This window comes from Coccomyxa subellipsoidea, assembly GCF_000258705.1.
Source record: "Coccomyxa subellipsoidea C-169, whole genome shotgun sequence".
Classification (NCBI taxonomy): domain Eukaryota; kingdom Viridiplantae; phylum Chlorophyta; class Trebouxiophyceae; family Coccomyxaceae; genus Coccomyxa; species Coccomyxa subellipsoidea.
In genome coordinates, this window is record NW_005178031.1 from 1,172,742 (window position 1) to 1,187,980 (window position 15,239).

At 57.8% G+C, this 15,239-nt stretch overlaps 1 protein-coding gene across 1 annotated transcript; it reads left to right on the forward strand.

Moving 5' to 3' along the window:
- Positions 1–183: 183 nt before the first annotated feature.
- On the forward strand, positions 184–14,864 carry COCSUDRAFT_56748 (hypothetical protein; the record flags this gene model as incomplete). The annotated part of the gene is made up of 32 exons (XM_005646020.1): positions 184–189; positions 497–579; positions 701–995; positions 1,172–1,696; positions 1,890–2,120; positions 2,305–2,515; positions 2,644–2,838; positions 2,942–3,081; positions 3,255–3,433; positions 3,722–3,894; positions 4,239–4,390; positions 4,602–4,835; positions 5,086–5,325; positions 5,555–5,752; positions 5,953–6,201; positions 6,490–6,708; positions 7,002–7,212; positions 7,437–7,697; positions 7,960–8,548; positions 8,687–8,873; positions 9,196–9,387; positions 9,938–10,219; positions 10,576–10,671; positions 10,902–11,120; positions 11,416–11,603; positions 11,945–12,167; positions 12,486–12,607; positions 12,876–13,191; positions 13,434–13,589; positions 13,806–14,041; positions 14,224–14,647; positions 14,811–14,864. The coding sequence occupies 32 exons, from the start codon at positions 184–186 to the stop codon at positions 14,862–14,864; spliced, it is 7,086 nt and encodes a 2,361-aa protein (XP_005646077.1).
- Positions 14,865–15,239: the final 375 nt, after the last annotated feature.

Below are 15,239 nucleotides of genomic sequence, written 5' to 3' on the forward strand. Positions count from 1 at the left end.
TCTCTCTCCGAGACTCCGAGAGTTCCTCTGCGGGACCCCTCGTACTGTGTTGACTGAGGATGCTTTTGATGAGGATGTCCTTCTCTCCATCCTGCCTGACAGGCTCATCATCACAGCTCTGCAGGTTTGTGGAACTTTCTTGCATCGATTGACATGCTGTTTTGATTGCATGAAAAATGGCAGATGCATGTAAATTGGCAGTTTTGTGCACTTTTGGACTATCCCATACCGGACCCGACCCATAAACGCCTCGTGGGTGCTTTGGACGACAAGATGCCCCAGTAACAAGGAACTAATTGTGATTGAAGATATTTAGACTGCTTGCAACACATTGACACAATATATTTCTTGATGCATGTCAGTCCAAGGTTGGGGGCTCGATGGCTGCGACAATTAGCACTTGTGAGGGATGGTCCCCTTCTTAGTGAAGCTAGCCTCAGATGATGCTCGTACTTTTATCGTCTGATTGAGGCTGCTGACCATCACTGTTGGGCAGGACACCGGAAAGAACGCAGCCTTGCTGTTCCTGGGTGATGCTTGCCTGGGTGGGAGCGGCCCCCTCCTCAGCCTCGCCTACCGGTACGACACCATTAAATTATTTGGTCAGCATATGCACTTGCACACGATGAGGGAGCACCACAAATGCACTTGCCAGCGTGTGAGCCCTTTTATAGTGACAGTGACTATGCCGCCCATGCAGGCTCAATGGAGACGCGCACACTCTGCCGGTATGGGGCAAGGCCGGCAAGGTGCAGATGCTGCCCAAGGCGCTGACCAGCGGGCAGGGCACGGCTGGGGACGTGGTCTGTCGGCTTCTGCTGTCTGGGCGTCACTTTCTCCTAGTGCACCGACTGGCGCTTGTGCTGCTGCCCCAGCTGTCCAGGCTGCTGGCTGACGTGGAGGCCCACCCGGGGTTCCTGCCCGCCATGCTGGAGCCCAGCGAGCTCATGCAGCACCTGCACACAAAGGGCGCAGCTCTTACTGGCCACCCCAAGGTATGAAGATGCCGTTACTATGCAGCCTTACTACTACTGCTGACAGCATGCCAATGTGGTCCCGATGTGCCCTGTCATCGCACAAGGTTGACAAAACATCACAAAGGCTGCTTCTGCTTGTGGCAAGAAATGCTTGTCTGGGTTCCTTGAGCGATGGGGACTAGTGTGTGCGACAGGGCGTGCTGGTGTCCTACTTGGACAAGGAGGGGGGAGTGGGGCGGGCTGTGATCACAGTGGATGTGGCGCACTCCTGCCTGAAGCTATGCAATGCAGATGGGGGCGGTCAAGGGCAGCCTGTGGGCACACTGGATGCAGCCCTGGCGATCCTGCCAAAGTTGCAGCCGGCGAAAGGCAAGCGATCGGCTGAGACATTCGACCTGCACGCCGACGACGGCTCTCTCAGCATCCCTCAGGCGCCAGAGCGGCTCTTTACAGAGCTGCCGGAACAGGCATTGGAGACAGCGCCTTTAAGAAAAGAAGAAGCGGCAGCCAGTGCAGCACAAGAGGAGTCTCTGCGCAGAGACAAGGAAGCTGAACTTGCAAGCGTTCCAGCAGATCCGCGGATAGCAGCGGCAGTGCGTAGCATCAGGAATGGGGAGAGTGCTGAAGAGCAGCGGGATGCCTTGCTGGAGGTGTTGGAGGATGAGATGAGGGGTCCTGCTGACTGGGCAGATGCATGGATGGAGCATGGCTTTCTCGAGGTGCGCCTGTCAGCTCATTTAAACTCTGAATTGGTCCACCTATCATAATGCAGAATCCTGGAGTGTTGGGCAGCCTCATCCCATGAGAGAGCAGAGCCGCCAAGTTGGACAATGACTCATATTTGAACTTTTCCCTGCCCTGGGACAACCTCACCTGCAAGCACGAGTCTTAAGGATGTGTATTGACGGGCAGGCGCTTGTCCTGAGAGCCACAGCTGCTGGAGACGGGGGCGGAAATGAGGGCGACCAAATTGATGAGCTGATCGCCCAATCAGCTGTGGCAGCTCTGTCTGGCGCCAGTGACGAGGCTGCAGCAGCCCAGCGCATTGTCAAGGAGCTCAGAGGGGCGCTTGCAGAGGGCCTGCCTGGCGTGGTGCTCCTGCGGTTGCTGCTGGCTGTGGCCGACCTGCCCGCCGTGTGCAAGGTTAGCCACAATCAATGTTTTCCACACATCTCGACTTGGCGCCATACACATGCAGCAGGCGCCCATGACTCACAAGATAGCTGCCAGGCCTACAGAAGTGTGACATGGACCGTTGATCAAGATGCGCAGAGTGTGTTGCTGCAAGCAAGTTTTTGTACTCAATATTATCCTGTGGGTTTGCCAGGTGGCAATGACCAGCAATCTGGGGAGTGCAATTGCAGCGCATCTGGAAGCGCTGTGTGTGGTGAAGGCGCCTGCGCCGCCGTGTGAGCTGCCCACATCAGACCGCACGAGCATCACGGACGACTCAGCCTTTGCGTCATTCCGCTCACCCACCAGCCAGAGGGCGAAGCAGCCCTTACGCGACGTGGCCGGACTCAAAATTGACATCCCAGGTAGGTGCCTCGTGCAGCTGCTACAACATCCTGCGCAATGGAAAAATGCTTGGCAGACGCCGTCAGCCCTCTTCTTGGCAACAGAGGTTATAATATCTGGTTTATCTCAAGCATGCGTGTGCCAGCAGGTCTGGATGTCAACAGTGGGGGAGATGGAGGGGTCTTGAATGAGAACGAGGGCGCAGTACCTCAAACTCAGGCACTTAGCAAGCTGTGGGCACCGGCCAGCAGTGGTCCCATTGCTGTCCCCGGGTCGTCCAGCAAACGAGTTGTTGTGCCCAAACTCATGCTGCCCACCAGCCAATCTCCAGGAGCACTCATTGGTGAGCTTCTGGTGACACAACATGTGGCATTGGCTTGAAACTTACGCAGAGAAAGAGACATCGTGTTTTGTGCGTGTAATGATCTAGGTGTTTCTGCACTCAGGCGGCCTGACCAGGTCCACACGGAGAAACTTGACAGACCCAAGACAGGGCGGTTTTGCGAGCACGCCGCTTGCGCGCACGCACTCACCAGCGTTCGGCACACCACCCACCTCCTTCCGAGAGGAGGATGAAAGCCTGCCGGTAAGTACCACTCATTGGCATCAATCCTGAAGGGCCTCCGAGCCGACCGGAGCCGTGAAATGGGGAGAAAAGGGGATTAGAGCATCCAAGAGGAGGATGACCATAGCTCATTATTTGTGAAACCTCTGTATTAAAAGAAAACATGCATGCTAAAGGAAAGGATATTGTGCCAGGTGACTGCCTCTGCAGAGCTGGCGGCGCTAGGTGGCGCGTTGGGAGAGAGCTTGGTGGCGGCTGATTTGGCGACCATCATATCGCACAAGCGGCAGGCCACGCTGCGCCGCGCGCCGTCCTCTGCCCTCGCGCTGCACCTGCACCTGACTGACCACTCCACATCCCTGGACGCGCACAGGTGCTCTCATTTCCCACCATTCCTCCCTGCTCAGATTCAGCTCTGTTCAAGTCTAAAGTAGCCATTTAACACCCCAGGAGCAGTATACAAAATGTTGAAAGAATTATCCACCTGACGGAGAACTTAGCGCAAGGCCTCGGCTCCTCTGTTGACACTGCTGCCTTTACAAACCTTTGAGACATCATGAGACTCCTCACTTCCAACCCCAGGAGCTTAGATCCTACATGGCTGGCATGTCGTGTGCGGACAAGGCACTGCCGGTGCTGACAGCTTGAAACAACGCTGCAGGATCCTGCTGACGGCGCGATCCACATCCAGTGCGGTATCGCCCCGGCAGACGGCGCGCGGCTCATCTCTGGGCTCGCCAGTGGGTCGCCTGCAGCGTGCCACCTCCCGCCTGACATCCCACCGTTCCATCGCCTCACAGCAGTCTCTGCCCTCTCCCCACGCTCCCTCCTCAGGTGCGCAGCCATTTGCCGCTCTCATGACACATGCTGTTGTTTTTCAGCTCCTGTGACAGGACCGCCTGAATGGAGGAGAAACTATTGCTGGTGATTCTGCCTGTGTCTGATGGTATGAATTTTTCAACTGTTGGTGCCTGCAGAGCAGAACAAAGAGGCATATAGCAGCGGTCAGGGTTAGACATTGAGCTTTGTATTGAATGACAACAAAAGAGAAGAGAAAGCAAAAGAGTGAGAGCCGCTTCCGACGTTTGAATGCGGGCTTTCTCCGGTAGAAGGCATTGGGCCCATTCACCGCTCTTCCCACATCACACGGCTGATCCAGACAATTTTTTGGGCAGCAGATGATGAGAGCGCAGACAGCCAGCGCATGTGTCTGCTGCTGGAGGCGCTCTTGGCAGTGGCGCCACTTGTGGCGGAGTGCGCCGCGCTGCGCTCACCCGCACGCAGCCTCGCCTCCCACCTCATCGCGCAGGCCACCCCCAGTACCCCTAAGGTGCGACCTCTAGCCGTCATAGAAGATCTGCCGTTCTTGTGTCTTGCAATGAAAGCAATGCAGACCCCGTACACGCTACTGCCGTGTACAGCATGCCTGCACAGAATCCAAGCTGCAGGATCTTGGCTCATCAGTAACCTTGGGCTTATTTGTGCATGTATTTGTGTGTGCTGAGTAGGTTTGAAGAGTTCCTGTTGCTCGGCTGTGGCAGGGTGATGGAATTGCTGGGATCAGCGAGCGCCAGCGCAAGCTGTCCATGGCGGTGCTGCACTACTTTGCGGCGGAGGTGCCCCGTGGCAATGACATCATTCAGCAGCCGAGCTGCTTCATGCAAAGCCCGCACGCTGCGGGGCAAGCCGCTGCAGGGCGCGCGCGCGAGAAGCACCCGCTGGTGCAGAGCGTGGCAGCCTCTCTGACTGCGCTCTGCAGTGACAGAGCGCATCGGGTGCGGCCCCTCAGATAACATCACTGTTGTGCTTGGGAGCCCTGGATGCAGGACACGGATCAATGGAAAAATGTGCATCAGTCCAGCAGTCTGGCGATGACTATCTGCTACAAAGACAAATGTTCTGTGTATTGACCTTCTGCTAAATACTGGATATCCAAAAATCACGATAAAATGCAGATGGTTTCTTCGCAAGCTTCATTGCAAGCGTTGCCCAACTGCTGGGCTCACCGCTAACTTGTGAATTCAGGCACTGTCGGCCCAGGCATTCAAGGATGCGTCGGCGCTGCTTGATCTGCTGGATCACTACCTGCTGGCGTCCCCTGCGCCCTCGCTGCCCAGACTCGTGGAGAGCACCTGCTCGACGGCCGTGAAGGACCTGCAGAGAGCGCTCATGACCAGCGGCCCGCTGCACTCGTGGCCGCATGAGGCGATGGCTGCAATGCAGGCCCTTCTGAAGCTGGACACCACTCTGCTGCAGCGCTGCCAGGTGCTCCACGATGTAACACACCTGTCTAAATGCCAGGATGTCAATAAATTTTCTGTAGATTGGGTGGTCATGTCGGGTGTCAGTGCGTTACGATGAGGGGTATCCCTTTCCAAAGCCAGGATGTCAATAATTTTTTGTAATATTGAATGTCATGGGAGGCATCAGGTTCCCCATGATACAACGAATTTTGGGCATGCAAGGACTTAAAGTTTTTATCTGATATGCGCAGGATGCTGGACTGGGGAGGAGTTTGATCCAGCGCATGGTGCGGGACCGGAGAGCAGCCAACTTCCGGGCGGACATTGTGAGGACCGCGGCGCAGCTGTGCGAGCACGGCGCATCCGGACTGCAGATGCTCCTCGTGGCCTGCCTGGATCACTACACTGCCCTGGCCGAGCTCCTGGGCAGACAGCCTGCTGTTGGACAGGTGCAGTTTCCTGCTTCTCTGTCACAAACTTCATGCCGCAGTAACGAGTGATGGCTTATCGGCTCTCCAAGCTTGCAGCTCTTTCTCCTGACCAGGTGTTGCCCGTCGATTTATCGCTTTCGGTACATGCTTTGAGGCAGATTTTCCTGCAAAGGGCGCATGCATTGCAGATTGTTAGATCCTTTCTTTTTCATGCGCAGGTGGAGGCAAAGCAGCCTGCCAGGGCCGCACCGGCATCCGTATCTGCTGCAGAGGCGGAGGAGGGCGCTAACAGCGATGGAGGGAAGGGGGCAGACATTCTGGTGAAGCACACCCTTCAGGGTGACAGCATCGCCAGTTTAGGCGCGCAGCGGGGAGTCAGCCTTGACACTTCCAGAGCGGAGGCCCTCAAGGGGCTGGCCTTCCTAGTGGACCCACCCAAGGGCGTCGCCGTGCGCCTGCTCACCGGGGTACGCTCCCCAATCAGCACATCCTCATCTCTTGAGCAACGCACGGCCTCAAGTGACCCTGTGCATACCTCCCACAGATGTACTGGCCTCAGCTTCAAGCTGCTCAAATGTATTGTGTTGCCAGCCTTCTTGATGCAAGCGGAGTCTATCCATGACAAGAACCTAATTGAAATACGATACTACCATTGCCACGTTATGACCAGATTCCCAACTGGCCTGTGCGAGAGCCTTGCGCGAAGGGGGTGCAAGAGTTTTCTGGCGCTGACTACGGTATATATCCTGCTGCAGCCGGCGTCGGCTCAGTCTGAGCGGGAGCACAGCGGGCCGGAGGCGCGCGCGGCGCTGCGGCTGCTGGCGGCGGTGTGGGGGGCCCCGGGGAATCCCTTCCTGGGCTCCAAGCAGGCGGTGGACCAGGCCGTGCACCTGCACTTTCTGCACTTTGCCAAACTCTTCCACGGCCGCTCCATCAGCGAGTCCACCACCACCCTGTGCCGCCTCCACCTTGAGGTGCCACCCCCTACTTTTCATAAATATTCTCCAGGAATTTATCAATTGTCTGGGGTTGAAGTAGGTGCTCGCCACAAGCAATGTGACTGCTCCGATGAACTAGCCTTGCGTCTTGCCCACCTTTGGGAATTCAAGAAGGGGCCCGAGAGGGGGTGAGGGGTGATCCACGTCACCATGGCACCTAGCCGCCCGGCTAGCAATACATCCATCAATACAGAGCTCATTCTCTTCCCCCCAGTATTGGAAAACAGATTTGTGCAGGAAACACTGAACACACAATTTTCCTTCTGCAGGTGCTGCGGGCCATGGCGCGGTGCACGGGGCCGGCGGTGCGGCGGCGGTTCTACCAGCTGCGCGTGATGGACCTGCTGGTGCGCGAGCTCAGCCTGGAGTACGAGGCCGCGCTGCAGGCGCGCCTCCCGCCCGCGGCCGGCCGCCTCGCCTCCGCCGCCTCTGCCGGCTCCGACTTCCTGTCTTCGCCCTCCCGCCCAGCCGCTTCTCAAGGTGGGAGCTGCCCCGTTGTGCATCCATGCGCCCCCTCTTTCTCTTCCCATACTCATCATTCCATGGTCTCTCCATTGTCTTGGTGGACTGCGTGGTCATCAACAGACTTCACTGCTTCCAAAGCATGCCCTGCATACATGGCTGGGCCAACAATGTTCGGATGGTTTCCTAATGAGCTCGCCATTATACTTGCTGCATGGTTCAGTGTGTTATGCACTGTGCAGGCGATGCAGCGAGAGGGCCGAGCAGCCCGTTCCTGAACAAGGCCGGGCAGGCCTTTAAAGTGCCCCCGCTGCAGCTCTCGCCGGCGCCGTCCGCCACCGCACTGGATCTGCGCGGCCTGTCCGGGCATATGGCGCCTCTCAGGGACGCCGACTCAAACCTGTCCGACGCCGTCACTGGGCGCGAAGCCTCCTTCGGCTCCCTTGCAGGTGGCCAGGACGCCGCTTCTTCACTCAGCGCCCACGGCTCGCGGCCCCCCACAGGTTTCCCCCACCCCCTGAACAACTCCCATTATATCACTATCACTGCTGTTGTTGTTGTGCTTATTACACCATCCCTTTACCAATAATCAAGGTGCCTCTGCAGATGAGCCTCCCCAATAGTATATACTAAGCCTCGGACTTGTACAGCACATACAATGGAGCCGCGTTGAAAGCTCAATTTGCAGGTATTATCCGCGCAACCAAAGAACAGATCAGCGCCGTACATTCATTTGAACTCACAGGGGTCCGGTGCGCTGTGCAGGGGGCAAGCCGCCGCTGGGCAGCTCCCGGCCGACGGCGCGTGGCCGGGGCTCGCCCGTGCGCAGCAGCCGCATGGCCGCACCGCAGCGGCCGTCCTCCGCGCCGAGCTCCGGCCGCAGCTTCGCGGCGCCTTCCGGGGCGCTCCCCTCAGCCGCCACCCCGCGCCTCGGACGCGCCAACACCGCCGTCCCCCGCCTGCTCCTGCAGAGCGCCATGCTGCATGCCACGCAGAGCGGCGGCTTCCCCAGCCCGTCGGATGACGGCAACCAGACAGCGCACTCTGCGGCTTCCAGCATGAATGCAGCGCCGGAGGCTGCCTCTGAAACTGCAGCCGAGGTGCTGCAATTAAGCAGGGAGGATGCGGACAGCGCCTCGGACTGCTCCACAGAGGACGAGGGCAGCTCTGAGTCGGACAGCGGCTCTGAGGCGTCTGGGGGCGGAACAACGAGGAGGCAGATGGGCCCGCGGCAGGACGCAACCGCCTCGAAGCCGACTGCGCCGTTCCATTTCAGCGGTGACCTGGACGCTGATGTGGCGGCCCTCGAGGCCCTGGAAGGCGCCAGCAGCTACTACAACTGTGACACTCAACGGTACCTACCACCATCCTTGATCTTCTTATACCATTGTCCATTGAAGTGTTCCATGGTAACGCCTGGCAGGGTGTGACAAGCACACTCCCTTTTGCAGTGTGCATGCCATGTGTCAAACGTTCATGGTCATCTGCGCAGGACGTGCAGCAGCACAGGTTGGACGCCACGGCCTAGTGAAGGCCCGGCAGCCGCCGTCAATGTACTGAAGCTGGGCGCACTGCCGCAGAGGCCGCCCAGCGCGGAATCCAACGTGCCGCGCCTGAACCTGATGGGCTCCCTCAGGCGCAGCCAGCACTCCGGCAGCGACCAATTTCCCAGTGAAAAGGTACGCGCCCTTTCTTCAACTCAGATAGGCATTATTTCAGCACGCCGCTGCTTACGCATTTCACTTGCTGCATTCTGTCACCAGCACAATCTATGCTGACCTGCATGTTGCGGGCGAGGACGGTTTGAGGCTCAAGTTGAGACATGGGCGTTGTCATCCTGTACAATCACAAAAAAAAAGTGATCTGAGATGTGGTGCTTTTGCATGCCAAGAGTTTGTGGGGGTCAGCAATAGACATGGGTTAGACGAGTCTGTGGGACAACAGACCTGCATCTCCTTGGCAAGGGCGAGGGTGATAAGGCAAAATTTTGTTGTGGCACAGGGTTACGGTGACGCGGCGGAGGGCGGGCTGGGGTCCCTGGAGCAGATGGGCCTGGGCATGGGCAAGATGCAGGCTGCCCTGGAGGCGCACAATAGCGCGGGCGAGTGCCTGGAGGAGCCCGTGATGGTGCTGTCCTACGGCGAGGAACGCGCCAGGCGGGTGCTGTACCAGGACAAGGAGCTGCAGCTGCTGGTGCGTGCCTGCATGAAGCAGCTTAACATTTCATGATTGTATTTGTCTTCGTGTGTCTTCAACTGCATGTTCCCCATTTTTATATGTGGGATGAGAGTGTAACCTGGCTGCCACGCCTGCTGTGAAGCAACTTGAGAGGGCCCATCTGGGCCAGGCTGGATAATGGTGGGTTCGAAGTGCGGGATGAATGAGCATCCAGAGCCGATTTGGACCATCTGGTGTTGCTTTAGTGCACCACTTGTCCAATGCAGCATCCGACGGTCCAATTTAGCCTTGGGTGCTTGCGTCCTGCATTTCAAACTCACCATTCAGAGTTGTTCCAACATTGAGCAGTTATTATTACAGACTCCTTGGCCCAGAGCACCACCTACCCAAGCATTCCTGCACAGATCTCACCTTCCCCCTGCTGCAGACCTCCTGCAGCTTTCACAGACATGATCACAGAATACAGATCATCAAGGTCCGATACTGCGGCCACAGATCTCACCTTTTGCTGCTGCAGACGGCCTGAAATATGGAAAAGACCAACATTGGGACACTGCCCTCGCAGGTGTTGGAGGTGGTCTTGGAGCTGTTGCTGAACGAGGCGGGGCAGCTGGACTCGCTATACTCCTCGCACCAGCCCCTGGAGCGGCGCCAGCAGAATATCCCCCACCTGTTGCACCACCACCTCAACCACCCCTCCAACGCCGCCCTCGGCCCCCCGCTCCTGGCCGCAGCCGCGCGCATCGGCCCGGCCGCCACCCGCCTGCTGCGCCTGCTCTGCTGCTCCCTCTTCCAGCCGGGCCTCTACTCGCACCGCAGCCGCCTCGCCCGCGGCGCCTACGCGCAGGTGCGACCCCCGCCGAGGCCTTCTGATTGTTTATCATCTATCGCGTGTTGACAATGAGACTGGCGCCATTTAGGATGCCTGTTTCCTCAGATTTGGATGCATACCTGGCCCCTGAACCTGGATAACGGTGTGTGTATTGTTCCTCTGAGGGACATAGGCATTGACAATGGTAACAATTTCAAGATCCTGTCAAATTATTCTAGTTCAAATGTGCGCAGTGGCCAACTTTTCCATAATATGGCACATTTCCTATACCAACACCCTACACTCCCGATTAGTTCAGGCCATTCGAGCGCAAAGGCGTGCTCGTGGTTTTGAAGGGCGTCCCTGTGACTTTGTCTGTGGGGCTTTTGCAGGTCTACACAAGCTCCTTCACGGAGACGGGCGCTTGTGAGGAGGTGGCACTCAAAGTCATCGACATCCCCACCTCCATCCACGACCCCTGCTACCAGGTAAATGCCTGTATTTGCATCCCTGCTTCTCTCTCATATTAGGCGCAGTCATATGAGCAGGCCATATGGTCCCTAAGGGGAAATACATTCCTGCCAGTGTATTTTACAGTCTACGATGTGCCCACTGTCAGGCTCCTGGCCGCCCTACAAAGCTTTGCCCGTCTCCCCGACTTCCCTGTCTCAGCGGTCCGCAGGGCCTTAGTGGCGATTGCTGCGACTGTTGTTTGCAGGTGGATGTATTTTCGGAGGTGTCTATTCTGGAGAGGTTCAGGGGCCAGCAGGCCGTGTGCCAGCTACTCAACTATGGGCTTGAGGGGGACTCCATCGTGCTGGTGATGCGCAAGTACGCGGCCTCGCTTAAGGCCTGGCGCGCCCGCATCACCTCACCGCCCGCCCAGCATCTCCGCCTCTACCTCACCATCTTCGCTGACATCATCGCCGCCAAGCAGGTATTTCTTCTCACCCTGCTGCCATTGCTGCAAAGGCTTCTGCATTGTTGCATGCAAGTGGCAATCTGCCAGGACCCTTCTCAATAAAGCCTGGCATCCTTGAAGAACCCCCAAAAGAGCATGCCTGGCTTCCCATGTAATCTCGAAACAAAATGCTTGCCACGTCTTACATACAGATTGCTGTCTGGACATGCCATGAGGAAGCCTCGATGCCCGGGCAGACTTCAAAACAGCTTTGGAAGCTCTTCGTTGCATTGTACTCTCCTTGACGTGTGGCTGTGATGTGGGCGTGCAGGTGCTGGCGCAGGACAACGTGGTGCACTTTGACCTCAAGTGCGACAACGTGCTGCTGGAGCCGGTGGCGGGCGCGGCCGAGGACGAGTTCTGGCTCCCCGGCAGCGCGCGGCCGCCCTTCCGCGTGGTGCTGGCCGACTTTGGCGAGAGCCGCATGTACGCCTCGGCAGACGGCGCCGTCACCATCCGGTGCGTGCCCACGACTGAAAATTCTCTTTTCAAGATCTTTCAGTTGCATGTTCAGCTCAAGCTAAGCTGGCACCTCAGGGTCCAGTGTATGCCAAAACGGAAACACGGAGACTCTCCGCATCTAAGTAAGCATCTACGTTGGTCCGGCGTTATTTCCCAGCCATGCCCTTCATTGATCCAACTGTCGATTGCTCCTGGTGAGCTTGTCTGCTTTGTGACACGCATGTGGCCAAATGAGCGGCATGAAAGCCTTGGTCTAGCGGGCTCTCAAGGGCACACTGCATATTTCGACCTAGCTTGGCAGCATGAGTAGTTATATGAGATGCATGTGCGGCGCGCAGGAACCGGGGCACGGAGTATGTGAAGAGCCCAGAGATGCTGCTGGTGGGCAACGCACAGCGAGCGGACCGCCACGGCTTTGACAGGCGCCGGCGCGAGGGCGCGGGGCCTCCCGCCGACGTGTGGGCGCTGGGCTGCCTGCTGTACGAGCTGCTCACGGGCGACTTCCTGTTCTACGACCCCGACTGGATCCGCTTCTTCGTCCGCCTCGCTCAGCCTGGCCAGGTGCGGCAACATTTTTCTCCGTGCTGCGCCACTTGCGCCGTCAGCAACATGCGGGTTGCGCACATCAGTCTCCAAGCTATTGTCAGCTCTTTCCTGCAGCTGGGCGATGCGCGATGCCGGTGCTGAATGAGCAGCCATAGGAAGAGCCGAGAATAGCCCACGAGGCTGACATGCTGGAACCTTGTGTTGCTGTTGGCAGCATAGGTTTGAATGGTATTCCAAGTGATCTGCCTGCTATCAGAGTAATGCATTTGTCTTAAGGATACAATGTGTATCCTTATTAAGGCAGGAGTAGACACACGTGCCCGTTCGCTGCAGGAGCTGATCCCGCCGGAGCGCCTGAAGGCTGTGGCGGACCTGCCAGGGGTGGTTGAGCTGCTGGATTACATGCTTGTGCGCGACCCCTGCCGCCGCCCCTCCCTCTCTGACATCGCGATCAGGTACATCCCGCCAGACGTTTTTAGTTGTGGCGCTGAAAGCCCTGCTTATGTCCACTTACATAATGCAGAGACCTCCAGAAAGAATTGTTGTTACTATGAAGCCATGGGGAAATTGCAATGGCATTAGGTGCACTATGTAAAAATGCGAACTGGTGGACCCTGTGGTGCCAGCTTGACCTGTTGAATATGAAGGCACCTGATAAGAAGGGCAGGAATGCAAAGAATGCAGACCTAGCAGAATCATGTACATATGTGTTGATGCGTGCAGGGTGGATCAGCTGCTTCGGGGCAAGAAGGTGAAGCTGCCGGCGCACGAGCGGCCGGCCGGGGCGGGGGGTGGCCGGCAGGTGCGCGCAGGTGCCGCCGGCACGGACGTCACGCCCAAGCAGCAAGCGCTCCTGCAGCCCGCCGTGAGCAACGCCAGCGAGCTGAGCGTGCGCTACAGCCTGGCAGAGCACTATCTGAGCGTACTCACGCCGCTCACGGACCGGCTGCTAATCGGCTCGAAGGAGGCCCTGTCCAGTCAGCACGCCCTGCGCCAGCACGGCATCACCCACGTGCTCCTGCTCTGCTTCGGCCCCCAGGTGACCAAGACCCACTGCACTTAGGATGTCGTGAACATGCTGTGTATACGACTGAATGTCATAAGGGTTTATTGAGTCCACTGGTCACATGCCTCGAGCGCTTGTGTATGTCTTCATGGAGCTGACCTCAGTCTTATACGATAGAATCAGGCCTGTTCCAAGAGCATGTTCAGCGCTGCATGTGTGAAAAGTGTGCAGAGGGCACTGGCAGCAACTGACTGTCTTGCGTATGTGCTGTGCAGTCCACCGGAGACGGCCAGAGCGAGGGTTCAGGGGACGGTGCCTGCTGCCTGGACTGGGTGCTGTCCGACGCAGGCCTCACAGCCGCTATCGCCAACTGCACAGCTACCGAGGCTGCGTGCAGGGTCGTCCCTCTGGGTGCCCTGCCCTGTGGCTCGGTGCGACCACACTCAATAGAACTCACACGCACATCGAGCAAACCCCATAGCCTGCTCTTCTTGGGAAGGAACATAGCTGAAATGAATAAAGTGCAGCACGGCTTTGTAGCTCCTCGTAACTCTGTCAATGGGTGTTGCCCTGGGTGTACACCCTGAAAAATGACATGCATGTCAACGCAACTGGAGTGGTGAGATTTTGTGATCTGTTGGCAGCAGGACGCGGATGATCAAGGCTCAGAGCAGCGGCTGCTGGAAGCCATGCCCAGCATTCTGAACTTCATCGACGCGGCTGAGGCAGGGTGCAGCACAGCAGCGCCTGATCTGGTGCGGGCGTCTGGCCGTTCGGGGGCGAACCTCGTGCGCCGCCGGACGTCCTCCAGCTCCTCAGACGGCGAAGCCGGCGCCGACAGCTTCGCCCACCTTCCGGGGCATGTGCCTTCCAGCGCAGACGGGTGCGCTTGCCATTCTTTCAAGTATACATTCCATGACTGTGCTCATCAGGCTTGCTGTGTACTTTTAGAAAGGCTGTGCGCCCCAGAGTCATAGTGCCCGCTTACTTGCACTTTGCCTTACACCGTACTGCCAACAAGAGTTCGCATGCAACGTGCGCAAACAGTTTGTGTGCCCATGACAGGCTTTGGAGGCCAGACGCGGAGCCACAGGCGCGCAGGAGCTCAGGGGAGGCTCGCGCAGGGCCAACCTCGGCCCGCCTGCCCTCAGACCGGGCAAGGGTCAGTATGGAGGGAACGCGCAGCAACCCGGCGTCCGCCCGCAACGCCGCCACCTCAGCCGCTGACATCAGCGTGGCCAAGCGGTGGCTCAAGGCCCAGGGGCGTTGCACGGGCAGTTCCGCGGGCAGCCCAGCCGAGCAGGCGGGCAGGGGTGAGCGCGGCAGCTGCGCGGGGGCATCGAGCGGAGCGGGCGGCAGGGTCTTGCTGGCGGCTGCGGCCGGGTATGAGGGCGAGGCGGCGGTGGTTGCCATTGCGCACATCATGCAGCAGGGGCTGAGCCCCCACGAGGCTCTGGTGGCTGCATCGCAGCGCCATGTCGCCCTGCATGTACGCGCCCTCACTGTCTCATGTACCTGCTTCTGAGATCATGTATACAGGTTGTGGTGGCTTTGTTCTCCTTGTCACTGCTGCAACAGCGTGAAAAAAAAAGATCAAAAAATGCTGAAGAAAAATGTGGAGCGGTGCTGAGGATGTCTCTGTTGCTGTGCAGCTGCAAGACCACAACCGGAGACAGCTCACAACGTGGGCCAGGCTTGCGAGATAGGAGATAAGTTGAGGGCATTAACACAATTTTGTAGCTTTGAAACCCAAATTTGGATATGTTTGTCTTGAATTCCGGTGCTGAGACAGTGGCTATAGCACATGGAGGTGGCCGTCTGTGCACGGGCACATTGTGAGTTTCCAAATTTTCCAGCAGAGGCGCGCCGCATTTCGCATGTATAGGGTTAAGAACAGTCACTCTGGCTGCATGCATGGGCTGCCCACTTGGGCCAAATACCAGGATTGTACAGCGTAAATTTGATGTGCCAGCCGGCCGGTGTACTTGGGTACACTGTCAGTTAGCCCTGTAGGGGTAGATCTTGTAGATGATGCACGCTTGCAATCTGCCCCAGCTAGATGCATAGCAGCGTTGCAGAAA